The sequence below is a fragment of the Ictalurus furcatus genome, chromosome 4 (assembly GCF_023375685.1).
Source record: "Ictalurus furcatus strain D&B chromosome 4, Billie_1.0, whole genome shotgun sequence".
In the NCBI taxonomy this organism is placed as follows: Eukaryota; Metazoa; Chordata; class Actinopteri; order Siluriformes; family Ictaluridae; genus Ictalurus; species Ictalurus furcatus.
Window position 1 is genome coordinate 19,266,331 of NC_071258.1, and position 20,692 is coordinate 19,287,022.

General features: G+C 41.7%; 1 protein-coding gene across 3 annotated transcripts in view; it reads right to left on the reverse strand.

Annotated features, from left to right (window-relative positions):
• Positions 1–20,692, reverse strand: part of rasgrf1 (Ras protein specific guanine nucleotide releasing factor 1) — a 415,815-nt gene that overhangs the window by 154,094 nt on the left and 241,029 nt on the right. For all 3 annotated transcript variants that reach the window (XM_053623247.1, XM_053623248.1, XM_053623249.1), the window contains exons 9-10: positions 6,301–6,419; positions 5,680–5,840 (exon numbers count right to left, since the gene is read on the reverse strand). In XM_053623247.1, coding sequence (XP_053479222.1) covers positions 5,680–5,840; positions 6,301–6,419 — 280 coding nt within the window. The remainder of the gene's footprint in view (positions 1–5,679; positions 5,841–6,300; positions 6,420–20,692) is intronic.

Sequence of the window (20,692 nt, forward strand, 5' to 3'; positions counted from 1 at the left end):
TGGCTGATATTCGAACTTCAAGCTATGGACCCAAGTTTGAATCCTGACCTCGACCACCCTGTTTCAATTCACTTTTCTCACACAGCCTCATGTCCTTTAATAAATCCTGTTTAATCTTGGAGCCCCTCATCCCTGTGTTTTTCATACCAAAATAAGAGAAGACTCAAACCTGAAATATTCTGTATGCACATTATACTTAACTAGGTAACCCCTAAAAAAATTAAGACTCGAACCTATGCCATTATGAATTGATCCTAAAAGTGGAAATGTGAACAATCTTGAGCAGTACATTTGGACTTAAGTTATAAGTCTAGATTAAAGCTGCAAACAGCGATGAATGGGCCCTCGAACCTGCATGCACGTTGGGGCTGCCCTGCCAGGGGGGTGCCATTCCATATTTGTTAGCACTTTTTAGCACATATATGACTTTTATTAAACAAAGTTTGGAGCAGAGTGGACACTGTATGTTTGAATTATAACAACTTCCTTTTTCATGGCAAAACATAAAAATTTGTGAGCCCGCCACGCCAACGCTGTGCAGCGAAAACACAAAAGCTTCGCAATTTAGCATCATCAATGCCTTTAGATGAGACTGACCAAACATGATGCTGATCTGAGGAAATCTCTAGGAGTAGTTTGATAAAGTACGAGGCCTGGAAATGTCTAAAAACGGAGCAAAAATTAAAGAGGAAAATCAAAATGGCTGCCAGTTTAGGGCATGGGTTCAAGAGACCTTTTTGTACGTATTGGAAACTTACACATGTTTACCGAATTTCGTATGTGTAGGTGAAACGTAGCGCGAGGTGTACATTGGTGAAATTTTGTAGGTGTTGCTATTGAGCCATTTGGCCAAACCTAAGTTAAATGACCAAATAAATGTATCATTTTGCTACACTTTTAAAAGTTTGCCAAATATCCTGAGTTTCCGGGCATTTCAAAGGTGTCAAATGTGCATTTAAAACCTAGTGGGCGCTATGGAGCCTATGAGGCACAACTATGACAAAATGCAACATCACATCAATTAATGTCATAAGACATATGCATATGCAAAGTTTCATGGATTTTCAGCCATGCTAAGTCTCTCAAAACACCGCAGGAAACTTTGAAAATCCAACATTTCATCCAACATGGCCGACTTCCTGTCGAGAGGAGTCAGATACATCCATGTGAACTTTGTCGCACTTCATGAGAGCAATGACTCTGGTAAATCTCGTGCACATCGGAGCAACTTCATCCCGACCATTGACTGCATTTGGGGGCACTATGGAGCTCCTCGACCATGCCCATGCCCATGCCCTACGAAATTATAAAATTTTCACCGGTTCTGCCAAGTTTCGTGAGTTTTTGGGTATGTTTAGGTCCTTAAAATGAAACGAATGCATAAAAACAAAATAATAATAATTTTTTATCACTTTTTTGACACTTACATGTTGTTAGTAGTGTATCACGATGTAAAATGTATCATTTCCTGTTGCCAGCAGGTGGCGCTATGACTATTACTGAATCTTTGCATATAGATGTCTTCAGGCCAGGACTTTTATCAAACTTGTGAAGTTTGGAGCAGATTGGACATTCTATGTTTGAGTTATAACAACTTCCTTTTTCATGGCGAAACATAGAAATTTGTGAGACCGCCACGCTAACGCCGTGCAGCGAAAACTCAAAAGCTTTGCAATTTATCATCAGCTATGCCTTTAGATGAGATTGACCAAATATGATGCTGATCTGATGAAAGCTCTAGGAGGAGTATGTTAAAGTACGAGGCCAGGAAATGGCAAAAAATGGAGCAAAAATTTAGGAGGAAAATCTAAATGGCTGACTTCCTGTTGAGTTTAGGGTATGGGTTCAAGAGAGCTTTTTGTACATATTGGCATCTTACATGTGTTTACCGAATTTCGTACATGTAGGTGAAATGTAGCGTGAGGCGCACATTGGTGAAATTTTGTAGGTGGTGCTGTCAAGCCATTTTGCCACACTCAATTCTGGAACCACTATCACATGTAAATCTTCACTGGTTCTGATGTGTTGCAAAGTTTTGTGAGTTTTCGGGTATGTTAAGGCCCTCTAAAATGTGATTCATTTCAGAAAATAATAATAATAATAATAATAATAACAACTAGACAGGTACATTTCCTGAAGAAAATGTGGTGCTTGCCGTGGCAAAACCGGGGTGGGGCGCTAATATTTTCGAGAGCCGACAGCATAGGGTGCAAATACTTTTGAGAGCCAGACAGAAAGGGCGCCAATACTTTTGAGACCGGAAGCATAGAGCGCCAATACTTTTGAGAGCCGGACGTGTAGGGCTCTAATACATTTGTGAGCCTACAGTGTAGGGCACCAATACTTTCAAGACCCGATGACGTAAGGTGCCTATACTTTCGAGAGCTGGGTGTGCAGGGTGCCAATACTTTCGAGAGCCGGACGTATAGGGCGCCAATACTTTTGAGAGTTGGCGGCATGGGCGCCAATACTTCTGAGAGCTGATGGTGTAGGGCGCCAATATTTTTGAGAGACGGGCGCGCAGGGTGCCAATACTTTTGAGAGCCGGACTCATAGGGTGCCAATACTTACGAGAGCCGGACAGATAGCGCGCCAATACTGTTTGAGCTGGCTGTGCAGTGCAGCAATACTTTTTAGAGCCGACCACGTACAGCGCCAATACATTTGAGAGTTGGACAGAAAGGGTGCCAATAGTTTCGAGAGCCAGACAGGAAGGGCGCCAATACTTTTTAGAGCCGTCCGTTTACGGCAGAAATAGTTTTAGAGCTGGCCGTGTAGGGTGGCAATACTCTTAGAGCCAACCATGTAGGGCGCCAATACTTTCAAGAGCCGGACAGATAGGGACCAGTACTGATACAGCTGGCCGTGTAGTGCAGCAATGCATTCTTGAGCCGGCCGTGTAGGGCGCAAATACTTTGGAGAGGCAGCTACGCAGGGAGCCAATACTTTTGAGAGCCGGATGGATAGGACGCCAATACGTTTAAGAGCCTTCCAGATAGGGTGCCAATACTTTTTAGAACCGGACGTGTACAGAGGCAATTCTTTTAGAGCAGGCCATGTAGGGTGCCAATTCTTTCGCAACTCAATGCAAGTCAAAGGGAAATTTTCCAACTTTGAGCTTCCGTACCGGGAATTCTGACATTCTGATCGCTTCCATAAGGCATAGCACACCTCTCCTCAATAAGCTAATCAATTTGACACCTCACCCGTCGAACTCTGACAAATAGTGCGGGACTAGTTACGCGCCGAAAAAAAAAGTGGAAGAAGAATAATTATAACTAGATCAGTACATTTCCTGAAGAAAATGTGAGTGGTGCTTGCCGTGGCGAAACAGCAACGGGGCTCCAATACTTTCAGGAGCCCCCGTGTAGGGTGCCAATATTTTCAAGAGCCAGACAGATAGGGCACCAGCATTGTTAGAGCCGGCCGTGTAGTGCGCCAATACTTTTTAGAGCCGACCGTCAAGGGCGCTGGTACTTTTGAGATCTGGCCGTGCGGGGTGCCAATACTTCTGAGAGCCGAACAGATCGTGTGCCAATACATTTTATAGCTGAATGTGTACGGAGGCAATACTTTTAGAGCTTCCTGTTTAGAGGGCCAATACTTTCGCAACTCAATTCAAGTCTATGGGAAATTTTCCAACTTTGAGCTTCCGTAGCGGGAATTCCGGTATTCCAATCGCTTATAAAAGTCATAGCACACCTCTCCTCAATAAGCCGATCGATTTGACACCTCCGATCTCCGCCAAACGATGCAGGACTAGTTACACGCCGAAAAAAAAAGTGGAAGAAGAAGAATAATAACTAGAACGGTACATTTCCTGAAGAAAATGTGAGTGGTGCTTGCGTGGCAAAATTCAGATCGGGCACCAGTACATTTGAGAGCCGAAAGCATGGGTGCCAATACTTTCGAGTGCCGGCCGCTAAGGGCGCCAATACTTTCGAGAGCCGACAGCGTAGGGCGCCAATACTTTCGAGAGCCGACAGCGTAGGGCGCCAATACTTTCGAGAGCCGGACAGATAGGGCGCCAGCATTGTTAGAGCCGGCTGTGTAGTGCGCCAATACTTTTTAGAATGCCGACATTCCGATCGCTTCCAAAAGTCATAGCACACCTCTCCTCAATAAGCCTATCAATTTGACATCTCACCGTCGATCTCTGACAAACGGTGCTTTTTCAAGCACCACTAATAAGTATGCCGAATAACAATAGTAGTGCTTTTCAAGCACCACTTATTATAATAAGTATGCAAGAGAACAGTAGTAGTCCTTTTCAAGCACCACTAATTATAATAATAATAATAATAATAAGTATGCAAGAGAACAATAGTAGTGCTTTTCAAGCACCACTAATTATAATAATAATAATAATAAGTATGCAAGAGAACAGTAGTAGTGCTTTTCAAGCACCACTAATAATAATAATAATAATAATAATAATAAATATGCAAGAGAACAATAGTAGTGCTTTTCAAGCACCACTAATAAGTATACAAGAGAACAATAGTAGTGCTTTTCAAGCACCACTAATTATAATAATAATAATAATAAGTATGCAAGAGAAATAGTAGTGCTTTTCAACCACCACTAATAAGTATGCACAAGAACAATGGTAGTGCTTTTCAAGCACCACTAATTATAATTATAATAATAATAAAAAGTATGCAGAATAACAATAGTAGTGCTTTTCAAGCACCACTAATTATAATAATAATAAGTATGCCGAATAACAATGGTAGTGCTTTTCAAGCACCACTAGTAAGTATGCACAAGAACAATAGAAGTGCTTTTCAAGCACCACTAATTATTATAATAATAATAAGTATGCCGAATAACAATAGTAGTGTCGGGCCTTAAAAACAAGAATGTGCAAAACATTTATATATGTTGATGTACCTTGTAATGAGCTCTAGAGATCAGTTACAAGGAGCTAGGCCCATCCTGACCCGAGATATTAAGGTTTCTGTAAACAGATTTATAACCAAAATTTGTTGTGTGGCATGACACAAAGATGGTCATCATAGTTAAACCAAGTAAAATTTTAAAAGAAAAAAAAGGTGGTTTTGCAATGCCAATAATATATAATCACCAATGCCAGTGGTAAGCACTCCAAAAAAAATTTGAAAAATTTTAAACGGTCAAGCAACAAACTTTGCAATTATTGGACCCCTTGAGATGGAATGACCCTGGGATAAAACTGGTTTTATGCTCCACTTCACACACAAATACAGCCTGACTATATGAATCTCAGAGGAAGAAAGACGAGCTACAGTGGAAAAATATCTTGGTGAATAAAATTATCATGAATGTAGGCAAATTCATGTAATACTTCTGTTTATTACCCTTTTTTTAACAACATAAAATTATTAAACCTATTTCTAGATATGTTTACTCATTTCAAGTCTCATTGGTATTGGCAGATAATTTGGCTAATTTCAAGCATTTATTTCTAGAAAGAATAGAACAAGCCTAAATTTGAAATTATTTAGTATAGAAATAAGCATTACAATTTTATAATTTGTTATACAATAACCTCATAATCATAAATATTAGAAAGCTTTTCATTTATTCCTTATCTATATTTTTGCAGTGGAGAGTATTTTCACTGAAATTAGTCAAAAAGCTGTGTTTGGAGAAGTTCTATCTCTTGGAAGGTTTGATCCAAGTAAAATTAGATCTTACCTTGGTAAGGTGCAGCTTCCCCCCAGAGCCTCTTGTACAGATGATGAGGTGTTTAGAGAAAAGAAAACACTGTCTCTCACCCTCTTTCTTCAGAGACAAGGAGCCCAAACGGCCACGGGTGATCTTCCCTTTCTCACTCATGGGCACCTGGATAAGTGATCCTTGGAATTGAGCAGTGTAGGATGGTGCAATGGAAAGAAGGATAAAATTATTTTCCAATTTTTATTTTTAGCTGGTATCAGATAAAAATGTAAAAAATAAAACATAGGCCCTTCATATTACAGTTTTGAAAGCAATAGGATAGCACAGTACACATTAATTTCAACATAATTTCCTTTTTTGTCAGAATGTGGGTTTTCTCTGGCTAATATGTGACTTGTCCAAGACCAGGCTTCTCAGCTGATTGACCTGTAAAGATGTGATTATGTTTTTAAAAAATGAGAATGTTGCTCTGTCTGTCCTTCCAGTACATTGTTCTCCTGAGAAGGGGAGGTTTGTGACAATGTGGGTGACAAGACTATAGAAGAATCTGCATGCAGTTGTGAAGCTGTTATCTGTCATTGGAGGTCCCTTTCCAGAGTTCTGTTCATGTATGTGTATTTGGGGTAGGGGTAGATTTACCTTGTCTGACAAAAGTCTGGCTAGTATCCAGGAGAATCTCACAGCCCTCCACGATCATACGCTCAATGGCCAGGTTCTTCCTGATGTTCTCTGTTTCACTTACTTCATCGTGCATGATTCTTAAAATAAGTATACATTTAGCACATTCACATCATGATATAAGAATGATGAAAATATGTCATCCAAATCATGACATTGTTTAAATGACAGCATTCCACAATGCACTTGAAAATTGTGAGGCCTATGATTTTAACACCTGTAGATACAATAAACTATCTATTACAGAGAGTTGTATCTATTACAATACTACAGTTTATAAAAGACATTTTTATTATTCCATATTTGGGAAATTCATTGAGTATGCAATGTAAACAAAAATTGACAGTTTAGTTGCTTTGATGCATTTTTAAAGAAACCCAACTATGCTATGCTACTGCACTACATAAATTTCAGATTCCAATATGCAATTGCAGGTCATGCACTGCAAAAATTACATCTTATAAGTGAAAATATCTTGAATATCAAATCAAATTTATTTAGTATTTCCTATTGTAAGATTACAATAACCCAACCATAACATTATTAAACCTATTTCGAGATATTTTTTTACTAATTTCAATCTTGAAATTGATTTTCTCTTTTGCCATATATTTTTTTTTTTTCAAATTTTAAGCATTTGCTTCTAGAAAGAAGCAAAATTATCTGCCAATGGAATAAGAAGATTTAAAGCTAGAATTTATTCAAAATGTCTAGAAATAAGTTTAAACCATCTTGTAATAGATACATTTGACTATTTTCAAAATCTTTTCACTGGCTAATGTGCCATTTTTTATTTTATTTTTTTTGCAGTATGCATATTAAGACTTTTTATGATGAATATGTACAGTAGGTAGCAGATTTTACTAACATGACAGAACCTTTGTTAACAGAAGTAAGTTAATTTTATTTACAAAAAAATCAAATAGCACATGAAAATGCTAGATCAAGTAAGGATACATTTTTAGCAATTTTTCTCAGAAGATGATGGGCCAATTAAAAGTTTTAGTGGAGGGCACTAGAATATATATATATATACACACACACACACACATATACATATATATATATATATATATATATATATATATATATATATATATATATATACACACACACACACAAATTACCAGTCAAAAGTTTTAGAACACCTCAATTTTTCTATTTTTTTCTCATCAAAGTAACCACCTTTTGCAGATATAATAGCTGAACACACTCATGGCATTCTTTCTACACTGGAAATCAAACATTGTTCAGAAAGTTCTTCCAAATACTGTTGCTTTGCTTTCACCCTTCTGTTCAGTTCATCCCAAAGCAGCTTGATGGGATTTAAGTCTGGAGACTGTGCTGGCCATTCCATGATATGAAGCTTACCATCTTTTGTTTTCTTTTAAGGTGGTTCTGACATAACCTGGAGGTATGTTTTGGGTCATTATCTTCCTATAGGATGAACCCCTGACCAAATAGGCATATAACAGAGGGTACTGCATGGCACTGCAAAATGCTGTGGTAGCCGTTTTGGTTCAGGGTGCCACTCACTCTGTGCAAGTCACCAGCTTTGAATCGAGCAAAAAAGCCCCAGACAATCACGCTTCCTCCTCCATGTTTGACAGTTGGTGTCACACACCGAGGAACCATCCTTTTGCTGACTCAACAGCATACAATAATCCTGCATGATGAACTGAAGATTTAATTGGTCCATAAAACCTTCTTCCAGTCTTCAGTAGTCCACTGGCAGTGCTTCATGGCCCAGGCAAGCCTCTTTTTCTTATTTTGCCATCTTAGCAGTGGCTTTCTTACTGCCACATGACCTGTCAAACCTGCAGCTCATAGTCTTCACTTCACAACTGAAACTGAGACTTGCTTGCTTAAACCAGTGTTAAGCTGTGCTTGAAGGTGTTGTCCTGTGTGCTTCCTCTCATGCAAGCTGTTGACTCTCAGAAACTTGTCTTCTGATTCTACTGTGGCTTTGGGTCTGCCAGACCTCTTCCTGTCAAAGTTTCCTCCAGTTTCCAAGTGCCTTTTGATGGTGTAGGAAACTGTACTCACTGACACCTTGGCTTTCTTTGCAATTTCTCTAAAGGAAAGACCTACAGTTTTAAGGGATATAATGGTCTGTCTTCCTTGGTTAGTTGGCTTTTTCTCGCCATTATGAGAGCAATATACTACTTCCTGCAATACAATACTGTCCAAATAATGCTTAAGATGGTGTAGTAACACAGTCTGTTCTAACACTGCTATTATACAGACAGAGAGTTTGTAAGTAATCAACAAAAATTGTGACACGTGTAGGAATTTTTAGCATCAACTTTCAAGCTTAATTTTACTTCCATTGCTGCAGAACAGATGTAAGTGGTATACAGTGGAGGAAATAAGTATTGAACATGTGTCATATCCCAGTCCAGCCACGACTCAGTTTCCCAAGAAGCAACACACACCCCCCACAGACGCATGCGCTCACCTTCCCCGGAGTTCTAATCACACACACCTGCAGCCACTCACGTCACTCTCGCACCACAGCTATTTAGAGACCTTGAACGCATCTCACTTTGCGAAGTATACGTTCAGTAGACTTGTTCTCTGTCGATATTCCAAGCCGTTGTTTCTAGTGTTTGTTCGCTTAGTTTCCTTGACCTTTGCTCACGTTCCCGACCATGCATTCTGCTTTGCCCCCTATTGTTTTGTTCGCCCGATAGCCTGACCTCTGCCCGCCTTACAACCACGAACTTTGAACATGCTTGGACTTACGTACTGATCCTGCCGCCCGCTTCTGCTTCCGTGCTCCCCACGGTACGTGACAGAATACTTCGCCTTCCTATGGAAGTAGTGGGTTATTCACGTTGGCGGCAAGCCATCAACGGCCACGGCCGGCTTATCAGCGACCATGACCAACAGCTAGCCAACCTGACTGAGCAGGTAGCTAGGCTAAATCAAGCCACGCCGTTTGCTACAGCGGCATCTACGCGTTTACCTCCCACACCGGCGCCAGAGAAATATGACGGGGATCCGGCACGCTTCCGGGGTTTCCTCCTACAATGCTCCCTGTTCTTTTCTACCTACCCCGACATGACGGAGAGTCGGAAGATCATCCATTTTATGGAACTTTTGACCGGGAGAGCTCTGCTCTGGGCCACAGCAGAGTGGGAGCAGGGAGATAGCACCATAACCACGTATGATCAACTGAAGGAGCGATTCCGGACTGTCTTTGATCACTCTCCAGACAACAGGGAGACTGGGGAGGAATTATTAACCCTGAAACAAGGATCACGCTGCGTGGCGGATTATGCTCTCGAGTTTTGCACTGCAGCAGCGAGGAGCGGATGGAACCAACCCGCCCTCAAAACTATGTTTCGCCAGGGATTAAATCCTGACATCGTGACCGAACTAGCATGTCAAGATGACCAACTAACACTCGACTCACTTATTAGCCTGGCGATTAGCCTTGACCGTCTGCTACAAAGCCGCCACCCCGTACACAGCGAGGTGGATGTGGCAGTGCAAGGTCCTCCCGTTGAACCCATGCAGCTGGGTCGGACACGGGTTAGCATGGAGGAGAGATCGACAACGCCGCGAACATCGCTGTTTTTACTGTGGCGAGGAAAGGCACTTCATTCAACAATGCCCTCTCAAGCGACGCCATACCTCAGGAGAGAACGCAGCCGCTAAGCAGCATCAGCCAGGGGTGAGTTTGGGTTCAGCAGCCCAGAGCTCGTTTCAATCTGCATTTTTAATGCCGGTCATATTAGAGTACTCAGGGTTGTCTTGTATTTTAGAAGCGCTGATTGACTCAGGAGCGGCGGGGAATTTCATCGACCAAACCACCATACAGCAGCACAACATCCCCGTCCGCCCACTAATCACACCACGCCGGATTCAAGCTATTGATGGAACCCCCATTGGGAGGGGGTTCATTACACACTACACTGAACCAGTCAACCTCCGTACCAGTGCACTCCATCAGGAGAGTATGATTTTCCACGTCACTGTGTCTGCCCGACATCCAGTGGTCCTAGGCCTGCCCTGGCTAGAACACCATAACCCAAGTATTTCTTGTACTCAAAGGAAGATCATGCACTGGTCCCCTCATTGCATCAAACATTGTCTTCAGACACCTGTGATCATGTTAGCAACCACGTCCATAGAGAGCCCTACCAATATTACCACCGTCCATATTCCCATTGAATACCAGGACCTCAGCGAAGCGTTTAGTAAAGAAAAGGCTAGTGGATTACCACCTCATCGGCCCTACGACTGCACCATCGATCTGCTTCCAGGCACTACACCACCCTGAGGAAGAGTTTACCCACTAACGCAGACTGAGCAGAGAGCTATGGGGGAATACATTCAAGAGGCATTACTCCAGGGTTACATACGACCCTCTACATCCCCAGCATCTGCCGGATTTTTCTTTGTGGAGAAAAAGGGAGGAGGGTTATGACCATGCATAGACTATCGGGGCTTAAACCAATGCTGCGTCAAATATCGCTATCCACTGCCGTTAGTATCCATCACTCTAGAACAGCTGCGCACTGCTACCATCTTCACCAAGTTGGATGTACGCAGTGCTTACAACTTAATCCGGATCAGAGAGGGGGACAAGTGGAAAACGGGGTTTAGCACCACATCCGGGCACTATGAATACCTGGTCATGCCATATGGGATTTCTAACGCTCCCTCTGTCTTCCAGTGTCTCATCAACGACGTCTTAAGGGACATGCTGGGACGTAATGTAATAACATACATTGATGATATCTTGATCTACTCCAATTCCAAGGAAGAACACATTCAACACGTCCGTCAGGTCCTGCAACGATTACTCCAACACCAGTTGTACGTCAAAGCTGAAAAGTGTGAATTCCATAAGGACACTATTTCATTTCTGGGATACATCATTAGCCCTGAAGGAGTTACCATGGATCACGAAAAAGTCAAAGCAGTGGTGAACTGGCCTACACCCACAACGGTGAAGGAGCTACAGAGGTTTCTGGGTTTTGCAAATTTTTACAAACGTTTCATCCGGAATTTCAGTTCCATAGCTAATCCATTGACATCCTTGTTAAAAGGAAAGCCAAAACACCTGCCATGGAGCCCAGCTGCCCAAGCAGCACTTGATCAACTCAAGAAGGCCTTTACAACCGCCCCCATTATCAAGCACCCACACCCATCTAGACCATTCGTAGTAGAGGTCGATGCATCTGAGACAGGTGTAGGAGCAGTTCTCTTGCAACGTTTCGGAGAAAGGCCAAAGCTCCATCCAGTGGCTTTCTTTTCACAAAAACTCTCACCTGCCGAAAGAAACTATGATGTGGGCAATCGAGAACTCTTGGCCGTTAAGTTAGCCCTGGAGGAATGGCGGCACTGGTTGGAAGGAGCTACACACCCCTTCGTCATATTCACAGATCACAAGAACTTGGAATATTTACGCACTGCAAAAAGGCTGTCACCCCGTCAAGCCCGGTGGTCACTGTTTTTTACCAGGTTCCAGTTCACCCTGTCATACCGACCAGGATCCAAGAACACTAAAGCCGATGCCCTGTCTCGTCTGGACCACACAGAAGTTGTGAAGGACCACGAGGATTACATCATTCCCCCCTCATGTATCATCAGTGCCTTAGAGTGGGAACTTGATCAAGAATTAGAGAACATTCCCCAGTCACAAGTTCCAGAAACATGTCTGTCAGGAAGACTATTCGTGCCTGAACATTACCGACAGGAACTCATTATCTGGGCCCACACGGTAGTTGGTACAGGTCACCCAGGGGCACAACGCACATACCATCTGCTACGGGAGAAATACTGGTGGCCTAATATGGAAAGGGAAGTACACAGAGTGGTGGCATCCTGTTCATCGTGTACACAAAGTAAGGTACCACGGACACTTCCTGCTGGCAAGCTCAAGCCCTTACCCTTACCAGAACGCCCATGGTCACATATATCTGTGGATTTTGTAACCGATCTGCCCAAGTCCCAAGGAAACACAACCATTCTGGTCACGGTGGACCGATTCTCAATGTCAGTGCGCTTCATTCCACTACACGCCATGCCCACTGCCTTTATGACAGCCGAGCTACTATTTCAACATGTCTTCAGGTATTCCGGCATTCCGGAGGAGGTAGTCTGTGATAGGTGCCCTCAATTCACCTCCAGGGTATGGTCTAGTTTTATGGAAAAGATGGGAATCACAGTAAATCTCACATCAGGTTATCATTCACAAGCTAATGGCCAAGTGGAACGGGTCAACCAAGAATTAGGCCGATTCCTCCGAACTTTCTGTGCCTCTAACCCCGAAGATTGGAGCAAATTTCTGCCATGGGCCGAATACGCCAAAAATTTTCTCCAACACTCTGCCACAAATCTCACCCCATTCCAGTGCGTACTTGGACACCAACCTCCACTGTTTCCTTGGAATGCGACTCCCACGGAAGCACCTGCAGTAGACCAGTGGTTCCAACGTAGTGAGCAAGTCTGGGCAGACACACACCAGCGCCTGAGACGGACCGCACACACATACAAACGCAAAGCTGATCGCCACCGCAGGGAGTATCCCTGTTACCAACCCGGTGATAGAGTATGGTTATCCACCAAAGACCTAAGACAACCACATGGCTGCAAGAAACTCACCCCGAGATACACTGGGCCCTTCAAGATCCTTAAACAAATCAATGAGGTTACCTACCGTCTGGAACTACCACGGACCTCTAGCCACTGAAGTGCCCTCCGAAACCCTGCCAGTTCCACTGGAGATTGATGGACAATCAACTTACTTAATCAAGAATATCATCAACTCAAGGCGCACGAGAGGCAGGCTTGAATATTTAGTTGAGTGGGAGGGCTACGGACCAGAAGAACAGTGCTGGATTCCAAAACAAGACATATTGGATCCGCACCTCAGTAAGGACTTCCATGCCACTCACCCTGATCTTCCGGGTCCACAACCCAGGGGGAGACCCAGAAAGAACTCTGCTCCCGGAGTGAGCCCTTTGGGGGGGGTTCTGTCATATCCCAGTCCAGCTACGACTCAGTTTCCCAAGAAGCAACACACACCCCCCACACACGCATGCGCTCACCTTCCCCGGAGTTCTAATCACACACACCTGCAGCCACTGACGTCACTCTCGCACCACAGCTATTTCGAGACCTTGAACGCATCTCACTTTGTGACGTATACGTTCAGTAGACTTGTTCTCCGTCGATATTCCAAGCCGTTGTTTCTAGTGTTTGTTCGCTTAGTTTCCTTGACCTTTGCTCACGTTCCCGACCACGCATTTTGCTTTGCCCCCTATTGTTTTGTTTGCCCGATCGCCTGACCTCTGCCCGCCTTTTGACCACGAACTTTGAACACCCTTGGACTTACGTACTGATCCTGCCACCCGCTTCTGCTTCCGTGCTCCCCACAGTACAATATCACAACATGTCAATATTTTTTTCGGTAAATATATTTCCAATTAGGCTATTCACATAAAATTTTCACCAGACTTTGATATTAACTCAAGAAATCCAAACATTAAAGTCCATAAATGAAGTTATGTGTAATAAAGAGGAATGACACAGGAAAAAAGTTAGCGTATTGAATACACTAACTGAAATTTGTTTAATGCTTAGTGGAGAAACCTTTGTTTGTAATGACAGCTTCAAGATGCTTTTGTATGAAGAAATTAATCGACCGCGGTATTAAGGTATGATTTTGGCCCATTATTCTAAACATATTGTCTTTAAATCTAGTTCAATTGGATTCAAGTCAGGTGATTGACTGGGCCATTCTGACACCTTGATTTTTCTTTTTATCTCTGAAACCAACTGAGAGTTTCCTTTGCTGTATGCTTTGGATTGTTATCCTGCTGGAAGGTCCACCCACATCTCATCTTCATCATCTTGGTAGATGGCAGCAGATTCTTCTTAAGAATCTTCCGGTAAAGTGTACCATTCATCATTCTTTCAATTATATGAAATCTGCCAGTACCATGTGAGGAAAAACAGCCCCACACCATGATGCTTCCACCTCCAAACTTCACTGCTGGTATAGTGTTTTTAGGGTGATATGCAATGCCATTTCTTCTCCAGACATGGTGTGTAGTTTGACAACCATAAAGTTTCATTTTGCTCTTGTCTGACCAGACTACACTCTCCAAGTATTTCATAGGCTTGTCCAAATGAGTTATAGCAAACTTTAAACGATCTTTGACATGCCTTTTCTTTAGTAATTGAGTCTTGCCAGTTTAGCGTGAGCAGCGGAGTGCATTGCCTATTGTTTTCCTCTGTGATGATGGCACCTGCTGCCTCCAAGTGTTTCTGGAGATCTTTCTGAGTGGTCATTGGCTCTTGGGCTACTCTTCTGACTATTCGGGTGATTATGGAGTTATGTTGCTTCCACTTGCAGATAATGGCCCCAATGGTGCATACTGGAGGATTCAGAAGTTTTGAAATACGTCTGTATCCGATTCCATCAATATGTTTTGATACAATAAAGTTGCAAAGGTCTTGGGAGAGCTCTTTGCTTTTACCCATCATGAGATGTTTCTTGTGTGACACCTTAGTAATGAAAAGCCCTTTTATAGACCTTCAATTTACTAACCCAGTTGATAGTAATTTGCCCAGATATGAGGTATAATTACTTATGGATTTCAGCTGGTTCCTTGCCTTAACTTGCTCTGGAGAACTGCTTTTTCTTAGCATGTTCAATACTTTTTTCCTGTGTCATTCCACTTTATTACACATAATTATATTTATGGACTTTAATGTTGTGAATTCTTTATATTTCTGGATTTCTTTAGTTAATATTGATGTCGGGTGAAAATTTCCTGTGAATAGCCTCAATGGAAATAAATTTACTGAAGAAAATGTTGATTCGTTCAATACTTATTTCCCCCACTGTGTGTGCATGTATGTACGTATGTATGTATGTATGTATGTATGTATGTATGTTTGTATGTATGTATAACCATAATTTTTGCACATTCACTGCTGCAGGGAGGCATGAGGACTGCAATGTGGCCAGAGCAATACACTGAAATGTCTGTAATGTAAAACGCCTAAGACAGTGCTACAGGGAGACAGGAAGAACAGCAGTGGAAAATTACATGTCCCCCCAGACATGATCAAGAACTTGCAAATGCCTTGGTGGAAGAAATCTGACAGTAAGAAATGACAAATCTGGCGCAGTCCATGAGGATGAGATGCACTGTAGTACTTAAAGCAGCTGGTGGCCACACCAGATATTGACTGTTACTTTTGATATTTACCCCTCCACACCCCCCTTTGTTCAGGAACTCATAATTCCATTTCTGTTCATCAAATTGTGAAACTTATTCAGTTTTTATCTCAGTTGTTGAATGTTTTTATGTTATAAAAATTTAAATATTTACAAATGTTAAGAGATTTGCTGAAAATAAAAGCAGTTGAATGTGAGAGGACATTTATTTTGTTGCTGAGTATATATACCGTGCCCTCCACTAATATTGGCTATATTGGGTGTGAGCCTTGACAAAGCAAAGTAACAACACCAAATTTGAGCTCCCTTCTTGAGGGTGGTCAGAAAAAGTCCTGAGAACAGTTCAAAATTCTTGCTTCCCTGCTTCTGCACCAAAAAGCATCTGCCCAATCAATTGCCTTGCCCACCAAAATTGAAATAAAAAAAGCAATGTGAGTCAGAACTCCAAGACTTCTTCTGTTTTTGTGTATATCTCATACTAAATCGCTTTAGATCATCAAATGAAATACAGCATAAAACAAAAGCAACCTGAGTAAACACACAATACAGTTTTTTTCTATTTTTTTCACTCATGTAAAAAACTAATTTCCCTCTTAAACTTAAAATCTGGTTCTGCCACCTTTAGCAGCAATAACTTCAACCAAACACATCCGATAACAGGACATCAGTCTTTCACAGAGCTGTGGTGGAATTTTGGTCCACTTTTCTTTGCAGAACTGCTTTAGTTCAGCAACATTGGAGGGTTTTCAAGCATGAACTGCTCATTCAAGGTCCTGGCACTGCATCTCAATTGGTTCAAGTTAGTACTTTGAGTAGGTCACTCCAAAACTTTAAGTTTGCATTTTTGAGTCATTCAGAGGTGGATTTACTCCAATGCTTGGATCACTGTCTTGCTGCATAATGCATTTGCACTTGAGTTTCAACTTACATACTTAAGCCTGGATATCCTCCTTTAGGATTTTCTGGTAGAGAGCAGAATTCATGTTTCCCTTAATTATTTTACGTTGCCCAAGACCTGGAGCAGCAAAGCATTCCCACACCCTCACACTTCCACCACCATGTTTGACCATAGGCATGATGTTTGTTTCGTGGAATTCTGTAACGTTACCCATGTTTTCCAAATTTTTGACTCATCCCACTTTTTTTAATCACTTTTGACTCATCAATTCACAGAACATTCTCCCAAAAGCTCTGAGGATCAGCAAGGTGTGTTTTGGCAAAATTCAGAAAAGGCTTAACATTCTTCTGGGTTAGCAGTGGTTTTCACCTCGCCACTCTTCCATGGATACCATTTTTCCTAGTGTCTTTCTGATAGTGGAGTCATGAACAGTGGCTTTTATTGATTCAAGAGAGGCCTGTAGTTCATTTCATTTGGTCCTTGGCTCTTTTGTGATTTCCTGGATGAGTAATTGCTGTGCTCTTGGAAGAATTTTGGAAGGTCAGCCACTTCTGGGAAAGTTCACTACTATTCTGAGTTTTACCATTCTTAGATAATGGCTCTCACTATGGTTCTTTGGAGTCCCAGAGCCTTTGAAATAGCTTTGAAAACATTCACATCAACCATCTCTGAAGATCCTCTGCACGAATGTCTGAACACCCTGTCCACCCTTTCTCCACCTTCACTCCCACTCCCACTCCCAGTCAGTGATTTAATTTTACATTCTAACTCATCATCCTGTAGTTGGACCCTGCCTCAACCTCCCTTTTTAAACACTGTGAGTCAGTCATTTTGGCACCTATTTCATAAATGATAAACACATCTCTTGAATCTGCCATTGTTCCAACTGATCTTAAAATTGCTATGACCTTTAAGGACTGTTACACCAGTCCTTAAAGGTCCCAACTTAGATCCATCTTCCTTCTGCAACTATCATCCTATTTCTAACATGCCTTTAATGTCTAAACATCTGGAAAAAGTTGTAGCCTACCACTTGCAGTCATATCTTGCAGCTAATAATCTCTGTGACCGTTTTTAATCTGGTTTTTGCCTATTCCACAGCACTGAAACTGCTCTCTTGACGGCTATTAATAATCTCCTCCTCTCTGCTGACTCTGGATTTTTCAGTATTCTTATCTTGCTTTACCTGAGGTCTGCTTTTGACAGTGTATGCCACAAAACACTCCTTTCCAGACTTTCAGATATTGGTATTACTGGCACTGCTCTATCGTGGTTTTCTTCCTACCTCACTAACAGACAATATTTCATTTCAGTTAAGAAAAACAAATCCCCTACTGCTCCTCTCACTCAGAGTATCCCCCAGGGTTCTGAGCTAGGTTCACTACTGTTCATAATTTACAGTCTCTCATTAGGTCAGATCATCCCTCATCATGGTCTCAGTTATCACTGCTATGCTGATGACACCCAGATTTATACATCTGCATGTTTTGAGGAAACACATGCCATCAGCTCATTAACTTCCTCTATCAATGATGTAAAAATTTGGTTAAAAGTAATTTCCTCATATTCACTGCTGACAAAACTGTGATCGTGATTTCTGGGCCACAAACACTTATAAGAAATATTGACATTTGTTTCAATATTGATGTAAATCTGACAAAACCCTCTAAAACCATCAAGAATATGGGAATCAGTAAGAGCCATCTCTTACTTTTGAAGCCATACATTAGAACCATCACTAAAATTACTTTCTTCCATCTATGTCACATTGCACGACTTCACCCCATTCTCAGTTTGAAGGATGCAGAATCACTAGTGCATGCACTAGTGCACTAACATGTGAACTACTGTAACTCTCTCTTTACTGGCCTACCAGCTAAAATTATTGCACCATTACAATACATCCAAACCTATGCGGCTAGAGTTATCACTCACACCAAGCGTTCTGCACACATTACTCCCATCGTTAAATCTTCACTCGCTGCCTGTCTCATGCCATATTAAGTTTAAAATTCTTCTCCTGACATAGCAAGTTCTCAATGATCTGGCACCTCGTTATACAGTGCCCTCCACTGATATTGGCACCCTTGGTAAATATGAGCAAAGAAGGCTGTGAAAAATTGTCTTTATTGTTTAACCTTTTGTTCAAAACATTCACAAAAAATACGCTCTCATGGATATCAAACAATTGCAAACAAAACTCAGGTTTTCCAAAAAAATATATCTTTGTTAAATATAGGTGTGCAACAATTATTGGCACCCTTTTGGTCAATACTTTGTGCTACATCCCTTTGCTACGATAAAAGATAAGATAAGATAATACTTTATTAATCCCCAGATGGAGAAATTAGGGTGTCACAGCAGCAGCCAAAGAAAAAAAGAAAAGAAAGAAGTTTTAAAAGAGATAGTAAGGAGAAAAATACAGGGATATATAAAGAGTATATACAGGATGTATAAATATGTATAGAAGCACAAACTCTATATACATATATATATATATATATATATATATATATATATATATATATATATATATATACACAGTATCTCACAAAAGTGAGTACACCCCTCACATTTTTGTAAATATTTGATTATATCTTTTCATGTAACAACACTGAAGAAATGACACTTTGCTACAATGTAAAGTAGTGAGTGTACAGCTTGTATAAAAGTGTAAATTAAACCAACAAAGACAGCTATACCTCCTCCATTCTTACCGCTCTGTTTTCCTCTGTCAGCTCGCACTAGTGTGAAGCCAGCTAGCTCGACCAAAGACTCAGGAATGTTCCCTGTTAGCCATGTCTCCGTGAAGCACAACAAACTGGCCTCCCTGTACTCGCGCTGGCTACTCGTCAGTGCTGCAATCTCGTCTGACTTGTTGGTCAGTGATCTTACATTCCCCATAACAAAGGATGGAAGGCAAGGTTTGAGTCTTCCTTTTCTCTCCTGCTTCTCTCTAACCTTCACGCCTGCTCTCGTCCCTCGCCTGTGCCTCCGTAGCTCCGCTTGTATGTCCGTCGGCAAGGTCGCCACTCTAATCTGATACATCAGAAGCTGCTCCCTTGAATAAACAAGCATTGTCCGAGTAGTCTTGGTGGGTCCAAAAATACGTCAAGAAAAATGTTTAAAATGACAAAGTCAGGCACGACTATAGACAATAAGGTGAAATAAAAAGTCTGGTGTAAAACCAGAACGATAGAACGTCGGAAAGAGGTGAAAAAAAGAAGTTAAAGTTAAAAGCTGCAGGAACTGTTGTGACCAGCTGCCACTCGCATCTGTGCCATTTTTGAAAAAGCTCTGAGTCTTCTCCTATAATGCCTGATGAGGTTGGAGAATACATGGCAAGGGATCTGAGACCATTCCTCCATACAGAATCTCTCCAGATCGTTCAAATTTTGAGGTCCACACTGGTGGACTCTCCTCATCAGTTCACCCCACAGGTTTTCTCTGGGTTTCAAGTCAGGAGACTGGGATGACCATGGCAGGACCTTGATTTTGTGGCCAGTAAACCATTTTTTGTGTTGATTTTGATGTATGTTTTGGATCATTGTCCTGCTGGAAGATCCAACTATGGCCCATTTTAAGCTTTCAGGCAGAGGCCATCAGGTTTTCATTTAATATCTGTTGATATTTGAGTCCATGATGCCCTGTATCCTAACAAAATGTCCAGGTCCTCTGACAGAAAAACAGCCCCAAAATATTAAAGATCCACCACCATATTTAACTGTGGGCATGAGTAGTTTTCCATATGGCTATCTCTCTGTGTGTGCCAAAACCACCTCTAATGTTTATTGCCAACAAGCTCTATTTTGGTTTCCAGTAGTGTCTGGCAAACTAAACTAAACTATGAGTTTGTTTTTGGATGAGAGTAGAGGTTTTTTCTTGAAACCCTTCCAAACAAGTTGTGGTGATGTAGGTGACTTCAGATTGTAGGTTTGGAGACTTTCTGACCCCAAGACACAACTAACTTCAGCAATTCTCCAGCTGTGATCCTTGGAGATTTTTTGGCCACTCGAACCATCCTCTTCACAGTGCGTTGAGACAATATAGACACGTGTCCAATTCCAGGTTGATTCATAACATTTCCAGTTATGGAATTTCTTAATTATTGACCTGATGGTGGAAATGGGCATTGTCAATGCTTGTGCTATTTCCTTATAGCCACTTCCCATTTTGTGAAGCTCAACAACCTTTTGCTACACATCACAGCTATATCCCTTGGTCTAACTCATTGTTATGAATGACAAAGG